This window comes from Chrysemys picta, chromosome 7 (assembly GCF_011386835.1).
Source record: "Chrysemys picta bellii isolate R12L10 chromosome 7, ASM1138683v2, whole genome shotgun sequence".
Lineage (NCBI taxonomy): Eukaryota > Metazoa > Chordata > Testudines > Emydidae > Chrysemys > Chrysemys picta.
The window spans coordinates 24,408,728-24,431,015 of NC_088797.1; the positions used below are offsets into that span (position 1 = coordinate 24,408,728).

At 40.7% G+C, this 22,288-nt stretch overlaps 1 protein-coding gene across 41 annotated transcripts in view; it reads right to left on the reverse strand.

The window, feature by feature from the left end:
- Positions 1 to 1,347: 1,347 nt before the first annotated feature.
- SLMAP (sarcolemma associated protein) overlaps positions 1,348 to 22,288 on the reverse strand; it is a 164,327-nt gene continuing 143,386 nt past the window's right edge. For 21 of the 41 annotated variants that reach the window (XM_065550960.1, XM_065550945.1, XM_065550936.1 and 18 more), the window contains 4 exons: positions 19,586 to 19,703; positions 13,873 to 14,044; positions 9,730 to 9,864; positions 1,975 to 3,904 (listed from right to left, as the gene is read on the reverse strand). In XM_065550960.1, coding sequence (XP_065407032.1) covers positions 3,815 to 3,904; positions 9,730 to 9,864; positions 13,873 to 14,044; positions 19,586 to 19,703 — 515 coding nt within the window. In that variant the 3' untranslated portion in view covers positions 1,975 to 3,814. Of the gene's footprint in view, positions 1,478 to 1,974; positions 3,905 to 4,950; positions 5,041 to 9,729; positions 9,865 to 13,872; positions 14,045 to 19,585; positions 19,704 to 22,288 lie in introns of those variants that run through there. The other 20 variants (XM_065550966.1, XM_065550955.1, XM_065550956.1 and 17 more) reach the window with 2 other exon arrangements.

The window sequence follows — 22,288 nt, forward strand, 5'->3', positions numbered from 1 at the left end:
GAAGACAGAAAGTAAGTTGGGATTCACAAGTTTACTTGTCGAGATGGATAGTTACATTGACTCCAGCTACCATGCAGGAATCAACCTGGCACTGACTCTTCAGTGATAAGACTACTTGTTTCCTTTATGACATAATTCTACAAAGTGTTGTGTTGCTCCATAAAATTCAGTCTTCATTTATCACCAATGTTATCCTGATAATTTCCTTTGGCAAGTTTAAAAAGAGCTCACTGATCTGATCACAAGAAGACTTCAACCATATTACAGAAGAGAAGTCAACTTTAATATAATTCAGAAACATGGTACAGGTAAAAAGCTTGTATTTTCTTTTCATTATACTTCCCCTTTAGGTTGTGAATCAAAGGTCTACTGTTGCAGTCCTTCTACAGGTAAAACTCACTGAAGTCAAAGTTTTGCATCAAATAAGTACTGCAGTAGAAAACTAAAAATGTTAAAACAGAGTAATATAATGTAGTTAGAGGAGACATGTTTTTAATGTGTCAGTTGGGCTGTGTAATTGATGAAACAGTTTTCTGGAACCAATCCTGCAAGATGCTGAGTGCCTCTCTAATATCATTAACTTCAATGCAAGTTGAGGGCGCTCATCACCTTCTGACAAGCTCTCATTGTATCAGGGATTTGTTAGTTTTTAAAAAAAAAAATCCCCAATCTTTTGTTGTAATAATCCCCAGAGCTAGTTAGCAGTTACTCTCAGGCCTCATAATTCAAAAAAGGGTTGTAAATGTGCATGTAATATAGATAATTCTGTAAACATATGTAGTAACAGTCAGCTGGGAAGGCAGGTTTGTGCTCAGTCGGGTGGCTGTGTTTGGAAATTTTTTTTATCCACTTTCTCTTTTATTGTAAAAACCCTGGAGATCAGAACATTCCTAGACACTAACCAATCCTCTTCCAGGTATTCCCTAAAAGGAGAGTGAACTATGCATCTTAATTTATTCTTGATCATCTTTTGAACATGCATAAGTTAACAGTTCCCAGGAAGAGCACTGTACTATGGGAAATACTGTATTGTATATCTGGACACAGATGCATATACTGAACACACATATCCATGCAAAGTATACACATTATGAGTGTCTGTGTATATAAAGTGAATATAAATATGCATACATGAACATACATTCACCAAGTTAGGTACTTTTTTCTCATTTTAAATAGACATGCTAGATTAACATTGTCAGCTGTTTCATGTTTTGAAGACTACTGAAAACTCACACAATTTTTGTATTTGTGTAAAGAAAATAGTGCTGTGAAAATAATGAGGGCTGCCAATGATCAGGCATCTCAGAGGATACTCAAGTTTGGCGCCCCATCATGCTAAATCTAGCTGGGCTGCAAGGTGGAAAGGATTGCTTGCAGTTCCGCCATCTGGCCACCAGGAGCTACTATATCCTCAGGTTTCATGTGGCCTCTCTGTCTCTCTTCTCCTTCAGACGACACCAGGTCTGCATGGAGGCTAGGGAGGAGGCGGTCATGGTAGGAAGGTGAATGGAGCACGGTGGGGAAGAAAAAATGGTTAAAAAGGGACAGGGCAGAACTAGAGAAGCTAGTGGGAGAAGGCGGGAGACTGCCTCAAGCTCCTGCACTACCCTCATCAACTCCTTTCACAGCTGCCCCAGGCTCTCTGCACTATCCATAACCACCCTCCCACCTTTCCCCTAGCTTTCCACCCCTATTATAGGCACCCTCCAAGCTCCAACACACACAACAAATCTCTCTTCCAGATTTTTCCACAGAACCAAACCCCAACCCATTGTGCTCCCATTCCCTTTCTGCTGCAAACTAGACCTGGACAGGAGAGAGATTTAAATTTAAACCAATGTGAATGTGAAATGAAAAAGTAAAACCTTTTCAATTATCAAACATGCTGCAAACATTGTAGTAATACCTAGCACACAATGAATTTAACACAGATGTGCGGTTTTCAAATGAGATTCAACTCAAACATGCATACGTAGAGTAAAGTTATTTTATTAAATCATGCACATCACGTGTGTTAGTGCAAATAGTTTAATCTGTACTCGAGAAATTCTATTGTACTTATTATACCTTTACAAAATAGATTTAAAACAATTATTTACTTTAAAAAATGTAATTCTGAAGTAAAGCATTTCAGAACAATATTTGCAATAATCTATATACAAGAGGTACCGAGTACCACTGGCATATGAGTGTTTTGTGATTGGGTGGCTTCCTGCAACTGAAAAATATGAAATGTTAACTAGGTGACCCAATATTATAGTCTAAAAGTCACTTGTGGATTTATTCTTCCATAAATCTAATAATCCTCCCATTAGCAAATCCCAAGTATTTTAAGATAGAACCTTTAATTAAAGGACAATGACCCTCAGAACCTCACAAGGCAAATTATATGCTAAACTTCTATTTAAATATTCAACTATATCTGTTGATTGCCATTAAATATTTTAAAGCCAATTAAATCTTCGCTGAGATTATCTTCCTATTCTTAAGTTTCCATTAGATGAATTCATTTTACTTTGCAATCCTTTAGTATATTATATAGGACCTTAATAAAACTTTTTTAACGGAACTGTTGAGTTGCACAAGACAACTATAGCCAACACTTAATTCATTGTTTAACTACAGTGGTTACCCAATCAAAAAGTCAATAATGTATGAAGGTATATTATGCATATTGTGTCATGTAATGTTGATGCAAAAGTTTCTAATTACCAAAAGTAAACACTCTCAGCTTATTAACTTGATGCATACATGACCAGTTAGATGACTAACTTGGCAAGAGCTTGCCTATCTTGGATTTTTTCATTTACCCATAGATGCATTGTAGCACCTCCCATATTGAAGTTTTCAATAAAAACTTACCTAAATAGACAAATATTTCTCCAGTTCAGTTTTGAAAGTATTAAATGACTGAAAAAATAATTTGCTAAAATGTGATATGTGCGAAAATATTCAGATTTTAAAGAATGTGTCTCTTTAAATATATGAAATTTAATAAATTACATTCGAAATAAAGGTAATATAAATTGGATCACTGCACTATGTCCATCAAATGACCAAGATTTTGCTCCCAGAAATACCTTAGTTCACTCAAGAACACACACAAGCACACATTCCCACACGCGAACACAAAATATCCTAGGCAGGTGTTTGCCATCCAATGTCTTCTCTCTCTCTTTAAGGCTGGAAATGAATTGTATTTATTCCCAAAATTATTAATAAAACAGAATCTTTACTGAAGCAAAATATTTGTTTCCTTGAAAAGGCCTGGAAAGAGAAGTTATTTTAAGTCTTGTTCCCACTAGCTCAGTGACTTGCAGCAAGTAAAAATGGTACATTAATGTAAAAAAATATTTCAAACTGAAAGGCACTGAGCATACTGCCTCTGTTTCCAAGTATCTGTAAGGTTATTTGGCATGGGTATCCAAATCAGAAATGTGTTTTTCTTTTAAATCTGGCAATCAGATTCTAAAGTAAAATATCCACAAACCTACCCATTATAAATAATTTGGTACCAAGAAGCCTACTTTAGGCCACCATAATAGTATTTAGAATCCCAACATACTAATTTAAAAATTACATGAAATTGTAAGCAAAAATATTGCTCACAGTAGAATGAAGTCATAATTTTATTCCCTCTTTATAGACAGATACATTTTATACAGTTTAAAGCAATGACCCTACTACTGTTCTCGCGCAGAGCTTTGTTGTATTAAGAGGTAAAAAGGAAGAGAATTAATCTGGTTTTCCCCAGTATGTGAATGATGCCAGCTTCTAAAGGGAGGACGGTGAATGGATTCAACAACAGTTCTCATGGAGAAGCTCTGGTTAGGCCTGGGTACAGCACCACAGCTGTTACAGCAACCAAAGCTGCCATCAGAGGCATCCAAGGCCATTGTCTCTGTGTGGAGAGAAAAAAAAATTCAATATCATATTTGTTCTAGTTTACACTACTCAGTTTACCCCTTGGTTCCAATAAATCCTGAGCACCTGTTGATAAACATCACTAATATGTTTCCCATGAACCCTTACTGTTGGGAAATCCTGACACGGGGTTAAACCATATTTGGCCTACCACAAGGAATTCCAAGAGACGCAGTCATCACAATGGCATGTCACCATGAGTCTCTTTATTAGTTGTATTTCCAACTTTGTTACAATATGCTTCTAGGATTATATCTTCTATTAAACCTTTGAGGGATTAAGATGCTTATAATATTGTTCGTGCAAAAGTATTGCTAGACCTATGCTATGCAATAAACAGAATCTAACTTCTTTGCTCTGTGTGTTTAAGCCAGATCTGAGATATTAGTTCTAAGTGGATCCTATCAAGATAATTTTTATTATTATTTTACATCAAGGGTAACAAGTATTTTACACAGGACATACTGGGAGACACTGTAAATGTAGTGCAAGCTTAGAGTTAAGAATGCAAACCCACCACCTATTTGTTATTCCCATCTTGTCCTTTTTCCACCTTCTTCACAGCAGTAGTGAGAAAAGTGAAAAAGTGTTCAAAGCCAGAGAGGAAATTCTAAATCCACAAATAAGAAATAAAGGACCAAATTTCAATTTAAACAGACAAACTCTTCATTTTCCATATTTGATTAAGTAATTAGGTTTTCTTTCAGGTCCTGTCACTGCAGTATTTCACAAAATTTGCCCCATTTTGCTAAAGACAAACTGAGACCAAGTTAGAAGAGAGACACTCAAAACTGGTTAGGTTAGAATTAATTCATAGTTAGAAATATCACAAAGAAACCACACAGATGTTAAATGATTAGTTGATTGTTCAGCTGGACAGTATCACCACTACGGCATATTAAATGAAGGGGTTGCTTCAGGTAAATAAATATCCGTGAGCAGTTCACCATGCACTATTTTACAAAAATGGCACAAACAGGCGACAGGGACAAACATACATTGACTGAACAGTAGTGCTTGTACCTTTCTCTACCACAATGGGCCGTAACACCAATACAGGAAAGCCAGGATTAGGCCGATGAATACGGCTGGGACGGGTTGTAATATGGAAGGCTAAAGAAGGGAAGGGATATTAAAAATCATTTTTTGCTATAAAATCAATAAGGTAAAGATGATTTAGATGGGGGAAAATAAGTCAAAGAGTGAGTTTTGTTTTAATTGAAATGTATTAAAGACATCTAACACGATACAGCATGATCTAATTCGGTATACAAAGTTAGTACACCACTCTACTCAAATGAACATGGATATTTAAAAATAAGATGAAGTAAGCAGAAAAATGTTCTAAGGAAGCCTTTTGCCACCACTTAGAATTTAGGATTTCAGTCAAAATGAGGCTTAGACTGACATGTCAATCTATCACATTACGGTCTTCCTTTTTAAAGGAAAAAAAAAGAGATGGGAGACTGAGCATGGCTTTTCCTTTACACAATGAAACCTCATCCAGGCATCCCTAGGCAGTGGACTCTGCATATTCAGAAGGTCCAAGAAGCACTACAGATTCTTCATCCATTTCTTCACTCTCAACAATTTTCAACCTCCTGCTCACAAGAAAAAATTCTCTTCCTATGAATAACCTACAGTTATATCACAATGCAAATCCTGTGGTCAGGACACTTCTATGAGACTGCAACATTATTCAAATTAGCAACGAAGTGTACCACAATGATGGAGTACATATCCATCAGGGGACTCTGGGAGATGAAAATCTCCACCAGGTCATCAGCTTCTGATAGCTCAAATTGCTAAAATCTGAAAGATGGATTTACGTCTTGATCTCACGTTGTGACAATGTTGTATTTCTAGACAAATTTCAGGCCATCAACATAACACATACCTTGTTTTAATTGCACACAAACTTGTTCAATTAGTTTTAATAGACACTAATACACCTCTTTATTTTGAGCTTTGGCTGGATAACCTCTGTCCTGTGTCATGAATTGGTTAATTCAATTTCAAAGGAGTGACTGACATAGGTGATGAGAATTGGTAACTAAGTTTATTTTTAAACTATCCTTAGAAGACTCCTGCTTTTTCTGTTTCTCTAGCTATATATGTGTGTACACACACATACCTCAGGAGTAAGTTCAGATCATGCTAGATGTCTTTTTAGTGCTTTTTTGTGCTGAAGCCATGTTGATTTCATATAGTCCGCTAAATGAGTTAAACTCATGTTTATAGACTTCATAGAATAAGTTACTAATAGATTTAAAAAAAAAAAGTAATACAGGCATTTCAAGCATAACTTCAAATAAAGGTCAGTATATATGAAATTTAGATGATGTTCTACCCTGTGCAATACATGCTTTGAATTTATGCTAATTTAAATTTGTTTTAATCAAAGCAATATTCAATAGACAAGTTGTGTGTAATTATAATCAAGGCATTTTCATTTGTGCTGTAAATCTGAGTGCCATCTTCCCACAAGAAGCATGGTGGTAGAAATAATCAATGCAGTGCCAAAAGATTTCAAATTCATCAAAGCACTTTACATGGTCAGCACCATTCACATGGATAAGTCCATCACTTAAAGTCTCAGGAAATCATCAATAAACTACAAACATGCAAAATACAGGTAGCTCCATAGGTCTATGCATTTAGAACATAACATTGCTTTTTAAAATTAATTCTTCACCCCTTCAAAAGAAAGAGGAACACAAAAATCCTGTGGATTTCCAATATGAGTTTGCAAATGGAGTAAAGGAATTTTCTCTCCTCTAGCATTTATAGTACATAGAATGGTCTACTGCATTTTATTTTAGCAATCATTACATGCACCCATACAACATGCATGACATACATTAAAAGCAACCACCACATTAAATGTACTTGCCCACAAAAAGACAAGACAACCTTTTTATTTTCTCCCCACACCACCCTGAAATGTAATGAGTTTCCTCATTGCTGTCCTCCTGTCAAACCAACGCCTGATTAACATGCGCCCCTAATATTATGATTGAAGATCTGTAAACTCAGGCTTTGGCAGGCCACAAAAGGGAGGAAGTTCCACAGTTGGCGTCCTTTCTTCCAAAAAAATCTTAGCCAAGAGTGAGGTGAAAGATGATGGCTTCAGCCACAAGAAGAGGTTAGTGGTACTTGGAAAAAACTCCCAGCCCCTTGGAAGCTCCAGGATTTTTTGAGTCACCTAGCAAGATTAACTAAATTTTCAAAGTTTTAAAAATGTCACCCCATGAATGTTGAATTGAGGCTCCTCTTAGGAGTCCCTCCCTCCATACACTCTTTGCTGTTGCTCATCTTATTCTGACCTCCTCCAGCCTCCCCATTCTCTGTTTCCCCTCAGTCCTTCCTCCTAGTTTCTCACTGACATACTTAGTTTGCTTCCTGAGGTCTAGGTTCTTAAAAGGTTAAGTGTAAGGAGTCTACTACTTACCACCAGCCACTCAGGGGATGTCTACACTGCATTATAAACTCAGGCTCGGACTCAGGTTTGAGCCCAACCCCCGCTACCATCCACACATAAATCTATCTGTCTCAGGTCAGCAAGCACTCAGGACCCAAATTCTAGGACCCAATCAGGGGGGTGGGTCTGAGCCCAAGACCTGTTGAGACTTCGGTCCTAGCTCTGTCATTTTGCAGTCTGGACGCAGATCAAGCTAAAGATCCAAGTCAGAAGGTCTGATAGTGCAACATGGGTGTGTTAGCACGGTTGTGAGACCTGGGTCAAGCAATTGTAAACCAAAGTTTTGAATGCAGTGTGGTCGCTCAAGCATGGGCTTGGAAACACCTAGTCCACAAATGTGGGTGCCACAGACCTGGGTTTACAATGCAGTGCAGACATAATTACTGTATTCCTTGCTGAATCAGGCCCTTTTTCCTGTTCCCTCTCACTCATAGTGCTTAAGGCCAAAAGGGACCACTAGAGTGTGGTCTGTCATTAAAAATTTGGAGAAGGATTCCAAGCAGGAAAGAAACTGGTGTGAGATTACCACGAACGGCACATAAAGCAACAAGAAGACGGTGAATGTGGCCTCCCCTTTTCGTTCCTCCTCTCCCAATTCTGCTGCATATTAAGAGGTCTACAGGGGAGTGGGGTAGTTATACTGGCTCTAACAGCATGGGCAGCATTCAATGACGCTGTGCTTTGTAGGCACCAAAAGCTGTCTCTGGCAGTACACTCAATCCTGTGATATATTTAAAATTAATTACTACAGAAAAGATCATTCCAGAAAAGATCAGGCTGGAAAGCGTAGTGCATTTGAGCTATACTTCCCAACCTAAGTTCCCAGTAAGCTGCGCAGCTCAGCAGCGGCCTATTTAGTGCCGCGCAAGCACTCAAGGAACCCACCTGGGGACCTGCCGCAGCTGGAGGAGGGATGCCCCTCCCCCGCCACATAGCCCGGAGCCCAACCTGCTGTGCCAGGACATACTGGGGTGGCATGGCCGAATCGGGTCCAGCCGTGGTTGGGGCAGGGCAGGGTGGCCAGGGCCCGCACCAGGCACAGCTGGAGCAGCCCAGGCCCATTGGGGTAGTGTGGCTGGAGCGGCGCATGGCTGGAGTGGCATGGGGCTGGCTGTAGCCAGCCCTCCCCCTGCCCAGACCCAGCCGCGGCAGCTCTCCCCCAGCCCAGACCTGCTGGGGCCGGGGGAGGAGCACCTATCCTGCAGCCGCAGCGCCAGAGCTGCTGCAGCGGGGAGAGGTGCCCCTCCCCTGGAGCCCAGGTGTTGCTGTGGGGAGAGAGCTGGGGGGAGTCCTCTCTCCCTGCCATAGCTCCTGAGCACCCTCCTGCACCCCAAACCCCTCATCCCCAGCCTCACCCCAGAGCCCGCACCCCCAGCTGGAGCCCTCACACCCCTGCACCCCAACCCTCTGCCCCAGCCCTGAGCCCCTCATCCCTGGCCCCACCCCAGATCTGACACCCCCAGCCGGAGCCCTCACCCCCTGCACCCCAACCCTCTGCCCCTCATCCCTGGCCCCACCCCAGAGCCCACACCCCTAGCCAGAGCCCTCACACCCCTGCACCCCAACCCTGTACCCCAGCCTTGAGCCCCCTCCCACACTCCAAACACCTCAGCCCCACCTCCCACCACATGAATTTTATTATGTGCACCAATATGAAGGTGATGTGTCATACACCACCTCCATATTGGTGCACATAACGAAATTCATTCCGTACATGGGTGGGAAAAATTAGAGGGAACACTGTTCTTAATGTGTGTAGCACTAGCCCATCAGGGCCCTTTGTCCTTAAGGGGCAAGACCAGGAGACAGTCAGAGGATAACATTTACTGAACAGACCACCACACAGAAGGAAAATATCCTGGAAAAGATCTGTTTTTCCTGTTATTTTTAATAAACTTGTGTGTGTCCAGGTCTTTTGACTTCTGTACAGAAGATTTTCAGAGAGGATTTTTTGCATTTTTGTGTGAAGTGAAAATGTTTTACCTGGCTCCATCTGCTAGTCATTAATCCAGATTTTTAAAGAGAGCAGAAGCACAGGGACATGGGTAAAACAGTATATGCAGTTATGCACCTAATTTATGTGCACAATTACTGCAATTGTGTATTCAATCTGCATGTTTGTGCATGCAAATACACAGGAATCTAAATGGTTACTTGCATGTACAAAGACAGCAGTGCAGCACACATTAGGTATGCAATTGCAGGTGGATTTTTGTACACTTCCCTTTTGAAAATCTGGTTTTTACCATGTAACACTCAGATGTTGTCACAATCAACAGACTTGCCCTCACAGAGGCCCAACATAATTTGTACAGACTTACATTGTTTCCTTTTTCTTGTAGCAGCTTCAGGTTGTCTTTACATTGTTTGAGCTCATCTGTGATTGATTGCTTTTCCTGCTCAGTCATCTCAAACTTCAACTTCAGCTCTGAAAGTACAGTCTGTGTCTTTTCATACTAAAGGCAAAGAAAAAACAATCTACAGACTCATCTTAAATTGGACATTAGATGTTAAGTTCTGTTAAGGTAAGTCAGTGAAGCTTCAGAAACAAAACCTTCCTTATCAATCACGTTTCAAGATAATTTGGTCAGAACTAGCCGTTCCATATAAAAACAGCAGATGAGAGATCTGTTTGGATGATAATTAAAACCATCTTATATCCCAAAGAAAAACTACAACAAAGAATCTTTTTCCATTCTTACTGAAACAGTCTTCTAAGTTTTCTTTTTACTACAATTTCTCCCCCTTGTGTTGAAGGCTTAGAACTAGTTGCATGTATGCCTTTGCTTTTTGATAGCAAAGAGACTCATAACATCCTACTGCAGGTATAACTAAAGGAGAACAAAGTCTTATTTATATAGTGCCTTATCTTGTATGATACCAACATCTTTACTAATGACATATGCTATATGCTATTCAGAAATTATTTCACCTACCACTAGGAAAGCAGCCTTCTTCTTGGATAGAAGGCAGCGACTACCAGTGTACACCACTGCACTACGTTTTAAAAAAGTAAGTAAGGACCACCATTATCCAAATGAAACTGCTTGGGGAATTTAAGAAGGCAGAATATAACACCACAAATCTAAATTTAGCCTAGAAATTGAAGCTACACTCCCTTAACATTAATATAAAATGATATGCAAACTTTAACAACAACTTCAGTATCTTTTACATTTCATTCAAAAGATAGCACATCCAACCACAGTATGGTCCCTATGGACATACCAGGGCATTAGTTCAGAACAGACTCAAAGAAGTATTTCTCCTACTAAATAACTCAATCTACTTCCTAGAACACTCAGTTTTCCTTGTAGGTTTCCCGTCTATTTGCTAACCAGATCAGACACTGCTTTGTGATATAATCAGCAGTGATTCTTCATTAGAATGATTTTAGTTGCCCAGGATTTTCTGAGATAGTCCAGTAATTCTGGAGTTTATCATTTATTAACACAGACAAACAAAAATATTTTCATAAGTGGGGGAGGAGAGGAATTATGTACTTCTAAAGTGGGATGAATTCACTATGGTGTGTCATGTGAAACTACAGTGTGCTGGTGGCCAACTACATTGACAGCAGCGCCTGAACATATTCAACTTATGTGCCACACCAAACACAATGTGCTTACAGTATCCCTCCTTAATCAAGAGGGACAATAATTAGGGCTGTCAAGCGATTAAAAAAATTAATCACGATTAATTGCGTGATTATGCTGCCCGCTTCTTGTTTACAATGTCACCTGAAAGTAAGAACAGGTGTTCGCATGGCACTGTTGTAGCCAGCAATGCAAGATATTTACGTGCCAGATTTACTAAAGATTCGTATGTCCCTTCATGCTTCAACCATCATTCCAGAGGACATGCGTTCATTCCAATAACTGGTTCTGCTTGATAAAGATCCAAAGCAGTGCAAACTGATGCATGTTCATTTTCATCATCTGAGTCAGATGCCACCAGCAGAAGGTTGATATTCTTTTTTGGTGGTTCGGCTTCTATAGTTTCTGCATCTGAGTGTTGCTCTTTTAACCCTTCTGAAAGCATGTTCCACACCTCATCCCTCTCGGATTTTGGAAGACACTTCAGATTCTTAATCCTTGGGTCGAGTGCTGTAGCTATCTTTAGAAATCTCACATTTGTACCATCTTTGTGTTTTGTCAAATCTGCAGTGAAAGTGTTCTTAAAATGAACAACATGTGCTGAGTCATCATCCAAGACTGCTATAACATGAAATATATGGCAGAATGTGGGCAAAACAGAGCAGGCGACATGTAATTCTCCCCCCAAGGAGTTCAGTCACAAATTTAATTAATGCATTTTTTTTAAATGAGCATCATCAGTATGGAAGCATGTCCTCTGGAATGGTGGCCGAAGCATGAAGGGGCATACTAATGTTTAGCATATCTGGCATGTAAATAACTTGCAATTCCGGCTACAAAAGTGCCATGCGAACGCCTGTTCTCCCTTTCTGGTGACATTGTAAATAATAAGCGGGCAGCATTATCTCCCACAAATGTAAACAAATTTGTTTGTCTGAGCGACTGGCTGCACAAGAAGTAGGACTAAGTGGACTTGTAGTCTCTTTTGTTTTTGAGTGCAGTTATGTAACACGCACGCACATGGCCCAGAGTCATGGTCTTTTGGAGCAGGATGCAATTAATGGCCCTGCACACTTCCGTCAACACGAGTCCAATGGTCGACTTTCCCACTCCGAACTCATAGACTCATAGACTTTAAGGTCAGAAGGGACCATTATGATCATCTGGTCTGACCCCCTGCATGCTGCAGGCCACAAAACCATCCCTACCCTTTCCTTGACTCTGCTGATGAAGTCCCCAAATCCTGTGTCTTAGTGACTTCAATTGGCAGAGAACCCTCCTGCTAGAGATCCCTGCCCCATGCTGCGGAGGAAGGCGAAAAACCTCCAGAGCCCCAGCCAATCTACCCTGGAGGAAAATTCCTTCCCGACCCCAAATATGGCAATCAGTAAGACCCCGAGCATGTAGGCAAGAGTCTCCAGCCTGACCCTTGTTAGCCATTATACTGTTTACCTACCATTGCTTGGTATTCCTCAGCTAATATGTTTTACCATTAAACCATTCCCTCCATAAACTTGTCTAACTTAATCTTAAATCTAACTTAATCTTAAAGTTTACAACAACAAAAATCTACATTTGTAAGTTTCACTTTCACAATAAAGAGACAGCACTACAATACTTGTATAAGGTGAACTGAAAAATACTACTTTTTGTTGATCATTTTTACAGTGCAAATATTTGTAATAAAAAATAATATAAAGTGAGCACTGTACACTTTATATTCTGTGTTGTAATTGAAATCAATATATTTGAAAATGTAGAAAAACATCCAAAAATGTTGAAAACATTTCAATTGGTATTCTGTTTAACAGTGTGATTAAAAGTGCTTAGACAATGTGTCAAACATTCCTCTGTCAAGGGAAGCTTGTCCCTATCATTCAAGGTCTATAGGTATTCAAATTATTTTACAGGCTACAAGGCAACCCTCACAACAGAGCATTAGGGGGACTAGAAAGCATTGCGTTAAGCATTAAAGCAGAATTCTCTACCATTTGAGCTAAAAGTAGCTGCTCCTTTATGGATATAGAACTTCTATAGTTATAAAGTTATATGTTAACAACATTAATTTACATTTTTTCTGAAATATGAAAATGGTATATAACATTATAGTGATTAATTTATGACAAAGCAAGGAAAAGGATTACAAAAAGGATAATGAAAAATCCACCAGTGGCTGGATAAAGCTTCTCTAATTGTGTTCATGAGGAAAGGAACTAACTATTGCAGCTTTTTGTCCCCCATAAAGTATGTGCTTCAGCAGCCTCATTTGAAGGGTTCTAACTTTGTCATATGCACTTCTTAATCACCTTCAAAAGTCCTGAGGATCCAAGCAAGGCTCTATTAAATAGGAAGGACACTCATCTTTGCAGAGGATGTGAATTCCTAATGCTTAGGAAAAATGGGTGTGTCTAATATAGTACACGCATTGTCTCAGAACAGTTAATACCTATTTATACAGGTTACTGAGAATTTAATGCTGTGGTCAATAATATGACTGCCTATCTGCCATCTCAATGGTAGTCATAAGTGAAAGCTGCCCATGAACAGCATAAAAACCAGTGCACTTTGCCTGCAAAAGCAAACATTTAGAAAATTTCCAAACCACACACACACACACACACACACACACACACACACACACACACACACACACACACACACAAAACTTACTTGAGCTTCCCTTTTAGGTTCACAAATTTCCTCATTTGTGCATTAAGTCCCACTCACAGAGAACCACTTATATTAATAACAATTTTCAGAAGTTTTGAGGTCATAGCTATTTTCACTGCATTTCCATCTAGCTAGCATAAATATCAGTTGCTGGTCATAGGATCAAATCATAATAGGAATTAATGTCTTTCCTTTTACCTCTTTCTGAATATCCTTTGCTTGATTCTCAGCTTCACTGAGTAGAGTTTTTAGACTAGCTGCATCGCGTTGATGTTGTTCCTTCAAAGATCCCACTTGATTTTCAAGTTGCTTTCGGGTCATTTCAAGAACACTTAGATCACTGGTTAGCGCTAAACTCTGTTTCTGAGAGCTGCAAAACAATATTCAATTCATACTTCACATTTTAAAATAAAACATTTACATGATTTATAAAGAACTTTTTATCCCTAAGAACTTGACAAACTTTTACAAAGCAATTTTGGCCAAGGATTAATATTTTTTGGAATATCTATTTATACACAGAAAATAATTACAAATACTTTGAGTAGAAACTAACTCACAAGAACAGTGCATCTCAAGGAGATAGTTACAGTATGCATAATGTACATATATCTACTTCAATTTAGTTTATTCTAGCTTATCAGTAACAATTAAATATTTTGAATATTCTAAAATAGAAAATATAATTGTCTTCATGAAAATCTAGTTATTTCATAAAGTTTTGTACTTTATTAATGTAAAAATCTGTAAATTAATAATTAAATACTAAGTATTTAAGTTAAGCAATTGTAATTTGTGCCTATAAAATATAAGCAATAGAAATATGAACCACTCTTTTAGAAACCATTGGCTTTTTTTTTTTTTTTTTTTAAATAGAAACAGAGATCATCTGCGTCCCCCCAGATTTGAGCATGAACATTTTATGTGAAGAAATACAAGTGAAAAAGTGATTACATATTTATGTGCACAGACCACTGCAACTACTTTTAGAAAATTGGACTGTGCTATATTTTTACCTAGTCAGGATGAAGTAAGATACTGTGGGGAAAAAGACTGGTGCACATCCTCAGTGAGACTATACCACTCGTGGCCTGGACTGGCAGTAGAGGGTTGCTGGGAATATATCACAGGACTAGATATTGTTATATGGGAAACTGTAATGGGGAGGTGTGGTGGTGTCAGACTGGATACAGTAGAAACGTGGGGTAGGAGAGAAGAGGGAAAATGTCAGGAGTTAGAGAAAATGGGAGCAGAAGTAGAATGAAGGGAGATTCATGTATAAGATTTGGCTTCAGTTTGCCTAAAACAATGACTCATCCTTTTTTGGAATGCTCCACTGCAGGGAACTTCCATTGGTAACTACAACTAGAACTTATGGCACTGATAACACAAATATAAAAGGGTAGCTACATGGTAAAAATTCAAGTCTAAAAGAAGAAGAGGTTACTCACTTTGTGCAATAACTGCTCCCATCTCCCCAATCCTGCAGGTCAACATGATGGCTACTAAAAAGGCCATCTTCATAGTTAAATGGAGCATAGAACAGGTTGCCATAGATTCAAATGGAGGTCTCAAGGTAACTAAGGCCCAAGTTTAGGTTCTAGGTTTGGTGGGGACTTGAATCTGGAGCAGAGATTCCCCAAACTCTCAATAAACCTAGATGATACCAGGTGAGCAAAAAATGGAGCATTCTTCTACTGGACGATGAAAGGCTGATATTGCAGCCAAATGGGCCTTAATCAGACTAACTTTCTTCAGATTCAACAAGTAATACAGAATGACAAAGTGGCACAAATTCAGGCAGGAGGCAGCACCACTACCACCACCACCACCAAAGGAAAAATCTCTTCCATTTCTGCAGGTAAGTAGTTTGGGTTGACCTCTTTCTACTAGTCAGTAACATCTGTTGTACTTCCGTAAAGCAAGAGGATTCTAACTCCAGGAACCATCAAGGAATCACGCTCTGAGGTGGAGAACTCCTACAATGGTGTGAAGCACATGACCCACATCCTACGAGAGGACATGAGAAGTGGTTGGGCTTGAATTAGACGGTTAGACACAAAGGTGGAGCTGGTAAGGATACCAAACTTGTCTCGACTTGACTGGCACTATAAGGGTAACTCTGGTCCTGTCTGATTTTGTCCATCACCCTTAGTAGCAGCAGTGTTGGGGAAAATGCAGAGAACAGACCTTTCTTCCAAGACAGAAGAAAGACTTCTCCCCCTCAAGTAGAAAAAAAGGGCACCTCTTGTTCCTGCAGATGGTGAGGAGATCCACCTTTAGCAGGTCTCCATCTTTTCAATATGCTGTGGAGAACTCTTGAGAGTCTAACTGCCATTCATAGTCCTGTGAGAAGAATCTGCTGAGGACATGGCTGTGGTGTTCTGGATACCTGGGAGGGTGGACTGCTGAAATTTGGATTTGATGAGCTATACACCAGTTCCATAATTTCATGGCTTTAATGAACAAGGAGACAGATCTTTCTCCTCACTGCTTGTTGACATAAAACATGCAGGATAAGTTGTCAGTCATGACCCTGATTGATATGTCCCTAATGAGGAGTATGAAATGAAAGCAGTGTTCCTCAGAGCCAAGACTGATCTGGAGACTGGTTTTCTGAATTGTCCACTGCCCTGAGTCATAAGGGCATTGAAGTGGGCTCTTCATCCCAATTGTGAATAGTGGCAGGTGTCCGTCGCACAGTGTTGGCTGGATCTCAGAGCACCTCGTTAATGGGTACTACCACCCTGGAGGATGTTGCTGACTGCAGGATATCCAACAGTTTCTGCTGAGTCCTTGACTTCTTCAAATGGAATTTGAAGAGCATCCACAACCCCCTTTATGAGATCTTGAAATTGCCGAAAATGGTCGGCCAGGGATGGTGGTAGAGGCATAACAAGGATAAAATAGGTATTGGAGGGGTGGCCTCTATGTGCCCTAGCCTTCGGCTCCTCAAATGTCTCCTCCTGTGTGTGGCGGGGGGTGGGGGAGAGCTGTTTGGGGAGGAATGGGCTGTACAGCTCTAGTACCCTATGAGATGGTACCAGTAGTCTGGTGAATTGCTGCTGATAAGCAGCTCAGGGGTCCCAGTCCGGTCACTTGGGGCGCCCCACACAGGTGTGGGGTGGCATTCAGGGTTGGTTCCACCACCCTTAATGATGAGTGCAATCTTCCCTGTGACTGTCAAAGAATGGATTCCTGAAGGAATATGTTGAAGAACCCTGAACAGAAACAGAAGAGACCTCCTGGAAGTCTCCTTCATCCTCCTCACTATTATCCAATGGAGGGGCACCGGCAGAAAATGGTGGAAAGTTATGCGTTACTGGAGGATGGTGGTCCAGAGATCAGGGTCTTGGTACCAAGAGGTGCTCAATACCCATGAGAAACAGGGACTCTGGTTCCTTCATTACAGACAGGTCCTTTGTGTATCTGAACTTTTGTGGTATTGAGTAGGGGTTCACTAGCAATGCAGTAGCCGAGGACAATATCACATCACGCTTGATGGTGGGCGTACCAATGTAGATGCCAATGATGCCTTGGCACTGCTGCTTGCGTAGTACCAAGAGCATTGGTGCCAACGGCAGGGCTGTGCTTGATGGTGCCAGTCCAGAGTGCTCATACTTGCCCTCCTCATCCCTAGTAGAGGGTACCAAGGATGTGCCTCTCCTTTGAGCTCCAGGACTTTCCAGCCCCACCGGTTTTGAGGGAGGAGTCCTTCGACTGAATGGTATAGAGTCAAGAGGTCTAAGATTTGAAGGCTGTAGATGTCACAAGGGACATGGGGGTTTTTTGGAGCTGGTTCCTTAAGATGAGAGTCCACATTTCTCTTTTTTGAAAGGCTTCCCTCAAGCCTCCAAAGTCTTCCACTTCTTAGGGGAAGCCTGCGCCGAGGTTTAAGGGACACCGGATCTGTTCAGAGCAGATTTATGGGTGGGGGAGGAGTCTCCTGACCCGACTCAAAAGCTGGTCAAAGGGAGCACTCTATCATCAGCAATCTCAGTTTAATCTCCCTCTTTTTCCTTGCCCTGGACTTGAGGGCCAAAGCAGAAGTTGCTCTTCTGGGAGATGTGAGACTCCCCAAAGTAATCGACTCACTTAGCGTGGCTGTTGCTCACAGGTATAGCCTCCTGGCAGGAGAGGAAGTGTTTGAAACCCACTGAGCCACATATGCGCTGCCAGGAAAAATCAGTCTCTCAGAGGAGAAAGAGAGAAGTAAAACAATCCTCTTACTGCTTTTCTTTAACTATTACTAACAATTAACTAATCTTAAACAACTCTAGAAAAATAGAACAGCTGAGACATGCTCAAAGTGGACATGCTAAGGCTCTGTCTCAGGCCAAGGTGGTTGAGAAGGAACTGAAGATAGTTCTCCCACACACCCCTATATAGCCTTGGTGTCCAGCACGAGGAAGCATAATGCTCATAGGCTGGTCAAACGGACACTGCTAATGGACCATCTCCGATCAAGGACTCAAGAGGTGCATGGGCACCTGAAGCGGAGCACCGATGTGGATACTACTTGAAGAAAAACAGGTTATTGTCCCAGTACTGTATTCTAGATGAATTATCAAGACACAAGATTCCAAAAGTGAAGACAAAGGGGATAATGGAGGAAGAGGGGATAAAATGGACAAACTACTACCGTGTAAGCTGGATGTTTTAGGCATTCTTTAGCAGTAAGGTAAAATGACTCAAGAATGAAGGAACTACAAGATCAAAACATTCTGAATAATCCTGTCACTCAAAAAAAGATACCTGTGAAGTATGTACTTGTTGTATGACTGGGAGATTTATCTTTATTAATTGCCATAACACTTTCAATGAAATATATCTTACAACACAGTATCACTTCAGTGAAGTCTACCATGACTAAGGCTAAGATTTTGTCATGGATATTCTTAGTAAAAGTCACAGACAGGTCACAGGCAATAAAGAAACATTCACAGAAGCCTGTGACCTGTCCCTGACTTTTACTAAAAATATCCATGATAAAATGGGAAGGGACAGTGAGATGGCTGGGAGTCCTGGGGCCCTCACCACTCGTGGGGGCTCAGAGCTCCGGGGTCCCCCTGCCCTCTCCCCAGTGGCAGGGAGCTGCAGGAATCCCCCTGTCACCACCGGAGTGGGGAGCTGTGGGGGCCTGCCTGTCCCCACCATAGCGGCGGTGGGAGTCCCCGTCCCCCACAGCAGCCAGGAGCTGCTGGGTACCCCCCTTGCCTGTGGCTGGGAGCTTTGGGGCCTGCTGCCTCAGGTGGTGGGGGTACTTCGCAGCTCTCTGCCGCTGTGGGAGGCGGCAGGACCTTGCAGCTCCCAGCTGATGGGGCTGAAGTCATGGAGGTCTTTGGAAATCATGGATTCCGTGACTTCTGCGACCTCTGTGACAAAATCGTAGCCTTAACCATGAACATTAGTGATGTGACAGAATAGAGGATCCTGCAATCCTATTTCAATGTTATTTGCAAGCTCCAAATGTTAAGCATTTTCTAATCCAAGTTTTTATACGTATTTTTCTCTTTTGGGCAGTAAAGGAAGACAACTTTTACTAAGTTTAACCAATGTTAGAATGCATATTCCCAAGTCCCTATTAAAGAGGCAAAATTTAATTTAAAATAAGATGTGTCATCTGAAGCATATTTAATGTTCATTAGTAATATACAAATATTTAAAAAAATTGAGTACAAAATGTGTAAATGTAACTAATTGTATATGTGAACTGTTCTTTGATCAAAACTAACTGTAAATCAAAAGTTAATAAAATGCATAAGATACATTCCAGTTCTCTTGTGTACAAGCTATTTAAAAAACAAAACAAAAAACATAATTGGCCCCTAATTTTTAAAGTCCTTTTTAGCTGTTATAGAAACCTTTTGAGCTAAGGCCATTTGTAACCTTTAGAGTCAGTAGCTCTTACCTATGAAGCTCCTTCTCTTGTCGCTGAAGTTCAGATGCAAGCAAAGTATTCTCATTCTTTAAGGAGAGGCATTCAGCTTCTAGATCACTCCACTCCTTTCTCAACTTTTCAAGTTCACCTGTAAACAATGTAAAGTTACTCTGAGTAAAACAGTCAAAGCAATAATGTTTCATGTGCCCTCAAAAAGTAACAAGGAAAAATCTGAGAGGATTTGTAAAAACTGTAACTTGTCAAGTTGATTATTATGTTATATAAATTTTGTAGCACAGAACTAGTATATATCATATATCAAATTATAAGCCAACATTAATAGTTTGAGACACTTAAACACTTAGATTAGAATCGCAGAAGATTAGGGTTGGAAGAGACCTCAGGAGGTCATCTAGTCCAATCCCCTGCTCAAAGCAGGACCAACCCCAACTAAATCATCCCAGCCAGGGCTTTGTCAAGCTGGGCCTTAAAACCTTCAAGGATGGAGATTCCATCACCTCCCTAGGTAACCCATTCCAGTGCTTCACCACCCTCCTAGTGAAATACTTTTTCCTAATATCCAACCTAGACCTCCCCCACTGCAACTTGAGACCACTGCTCCTTGTTCTGTCATCTGCCACTACTGAGAACAGCCTAGCTCCATGCTCTCTGGAACCCCCCTTCAGCTAGTTGAAGGCTGCTATCAAATCCTCCTCCTCTCGTCTCTTCTGCAGACTAAATAAGCCCAGTTCCCTCAGCCTCTCCTCATAAATCATGTGCCCCAGCCCCCTAATACTTTTTGTTGCTCTCCACTGGACTCTCTTGAATTTGTTCGCATCCGTTCTGTAGTGGGGGGCCCAAAACTGGATGCAATACTCCAGATGTGACCTGACCAGTGCCGAATAGAGGGGAATAGTCACTTCCCTCGATCTGCTGGCAAGGCTCCTACTAATGCAGCCCAATAGGCCGTTAGTCTTCTTGGTAACAAGGGCACACTGCTGACTCATATCCAGCTTCTTGTCCATTGTAATCCCCAGGTCCTTTTCTGCAGAACTGCCATTTAGCAGCACTAAGAAATAGTGGCTATTACTTGTAAAAAAAAAAAAAAAAAAGTCTTTAGAGGTCTATTACTAGAATTTGAAAATTGAAGAAGTTATGGAAAAGTTCATTTGAAGCATCTGCTTTTCCAGCCACTGACATCTAACTACAAAATGATTAGCACTAGTAGAGTTCAGGAGAATCAGAAGTTACTAGATGCCATACATGTCCTAGAGCCACGTAACACAGCATTCAAAGCAAACAAAGCAAACACTGGAAACTTGAAATCAAATCTGTGAAAATCAGCAACCAGTGCAACTAGTAGAGAAAATCTTGGGGATGCAGTGACAAGAGACTGGATTAGGCAAAGCTCTCTCAGGGTAAGTCTATACTGCAATTAGACACCCATGGCTGGCCCATGCCAGCTGACTTGGGCTGCGGAGCTGTTGAATTGCAGCCCAGGCCTAGACATCTATACTGCAAATAAACAACCTCGCAGCTCGAGCCTGAGTCAGCTGGCATGGGCCAGTCATAGGTTTTTAATTGCAGTGTAGACATACCTCAGAGGCCTTCACAAAGCGTACTTAATGCAGAGTTCTAAATCTTGTGTATGTACCAACTTCCATCTACACACCACTGAAGAAATTTCAGTACAAGTATAATTTATATTGCTCTTATTGTATATTGTAATCTGTATCCTGAGCTCCTTGAAATTCTTAATGTAGATGTCAGTATGGGAAGTTTGTATCACTCTTTCCTCTAACATAGGTTCAAGATAAACACCAGAATTGGGGTTGACACTGGAAGATGCTATTGGAGTGCAGTTCTGTAAGGTGCAATTCCATTCATCATCTATATTGTTTTTGTATTGGTGGTGTCCATCATTGTAGTATCTGAGCACCTCGCAGGTTAGCAGATTGGCACAACAAGTTCCCTACTGAACTTCTGGTGTCTCTAGCTCTCTTACTTTTTCTTTGATCAAAGTGAGAGAGATTGGTTGGGAGAAGTAGTTGTGTCACTCTGGTTACTTGGAAAAGCTTTTGTGAAAGAGGTAGATCTTGAAGTATGCCCTAAAGGTGCCAGACTCCAGATTAGTTTTCTCTCTCCTGGGAATTTGTTCCCTAGCTGGATTCCCTCCTCTGAGAAACGCCTTGTTGCCTGCTCTCACATGATCATGGTTTGCAACTGTATTGCCGAATATGAATGCAATAGTCTTGATAGACTGCACTGAAATGATCGATTCCTTGAACTGGCAGCAGAAGTGAACTGGAAGCCAGTGGGTCCTCCAGGCCTCTTAGCCAAATGTCTAGAAGATTACAGCTACAGAGGTTTGCTGAGTACTTTGCAACTCCTGTGGTAATGTATATTCCTATAATATGTGGCGTTTGCCATGCTTTTCAGCTAGTGCCACTATCCTCTTATTTCAATGAAAAGCATAGCTAAGTTTATAACTAATATCTTATAGGAATAATTAGACAAAATTTAAAGTGCTATTTAAGTGACAGAAAGCAGTGTAGAATTATTCTGTAGTGTATTCATGCAAAGTTTCTAGTTAAATTTCAGATTTGTTTGTTTACACTATGGATTTTGATAGTAAAGAAAATACAGAATAATATTGGCCTGAGTAATTTAATTCTAAATATCTACCATTCAGACATCTCAAAGTGATTGTGACAGTTCCCATCAGGATGAGCC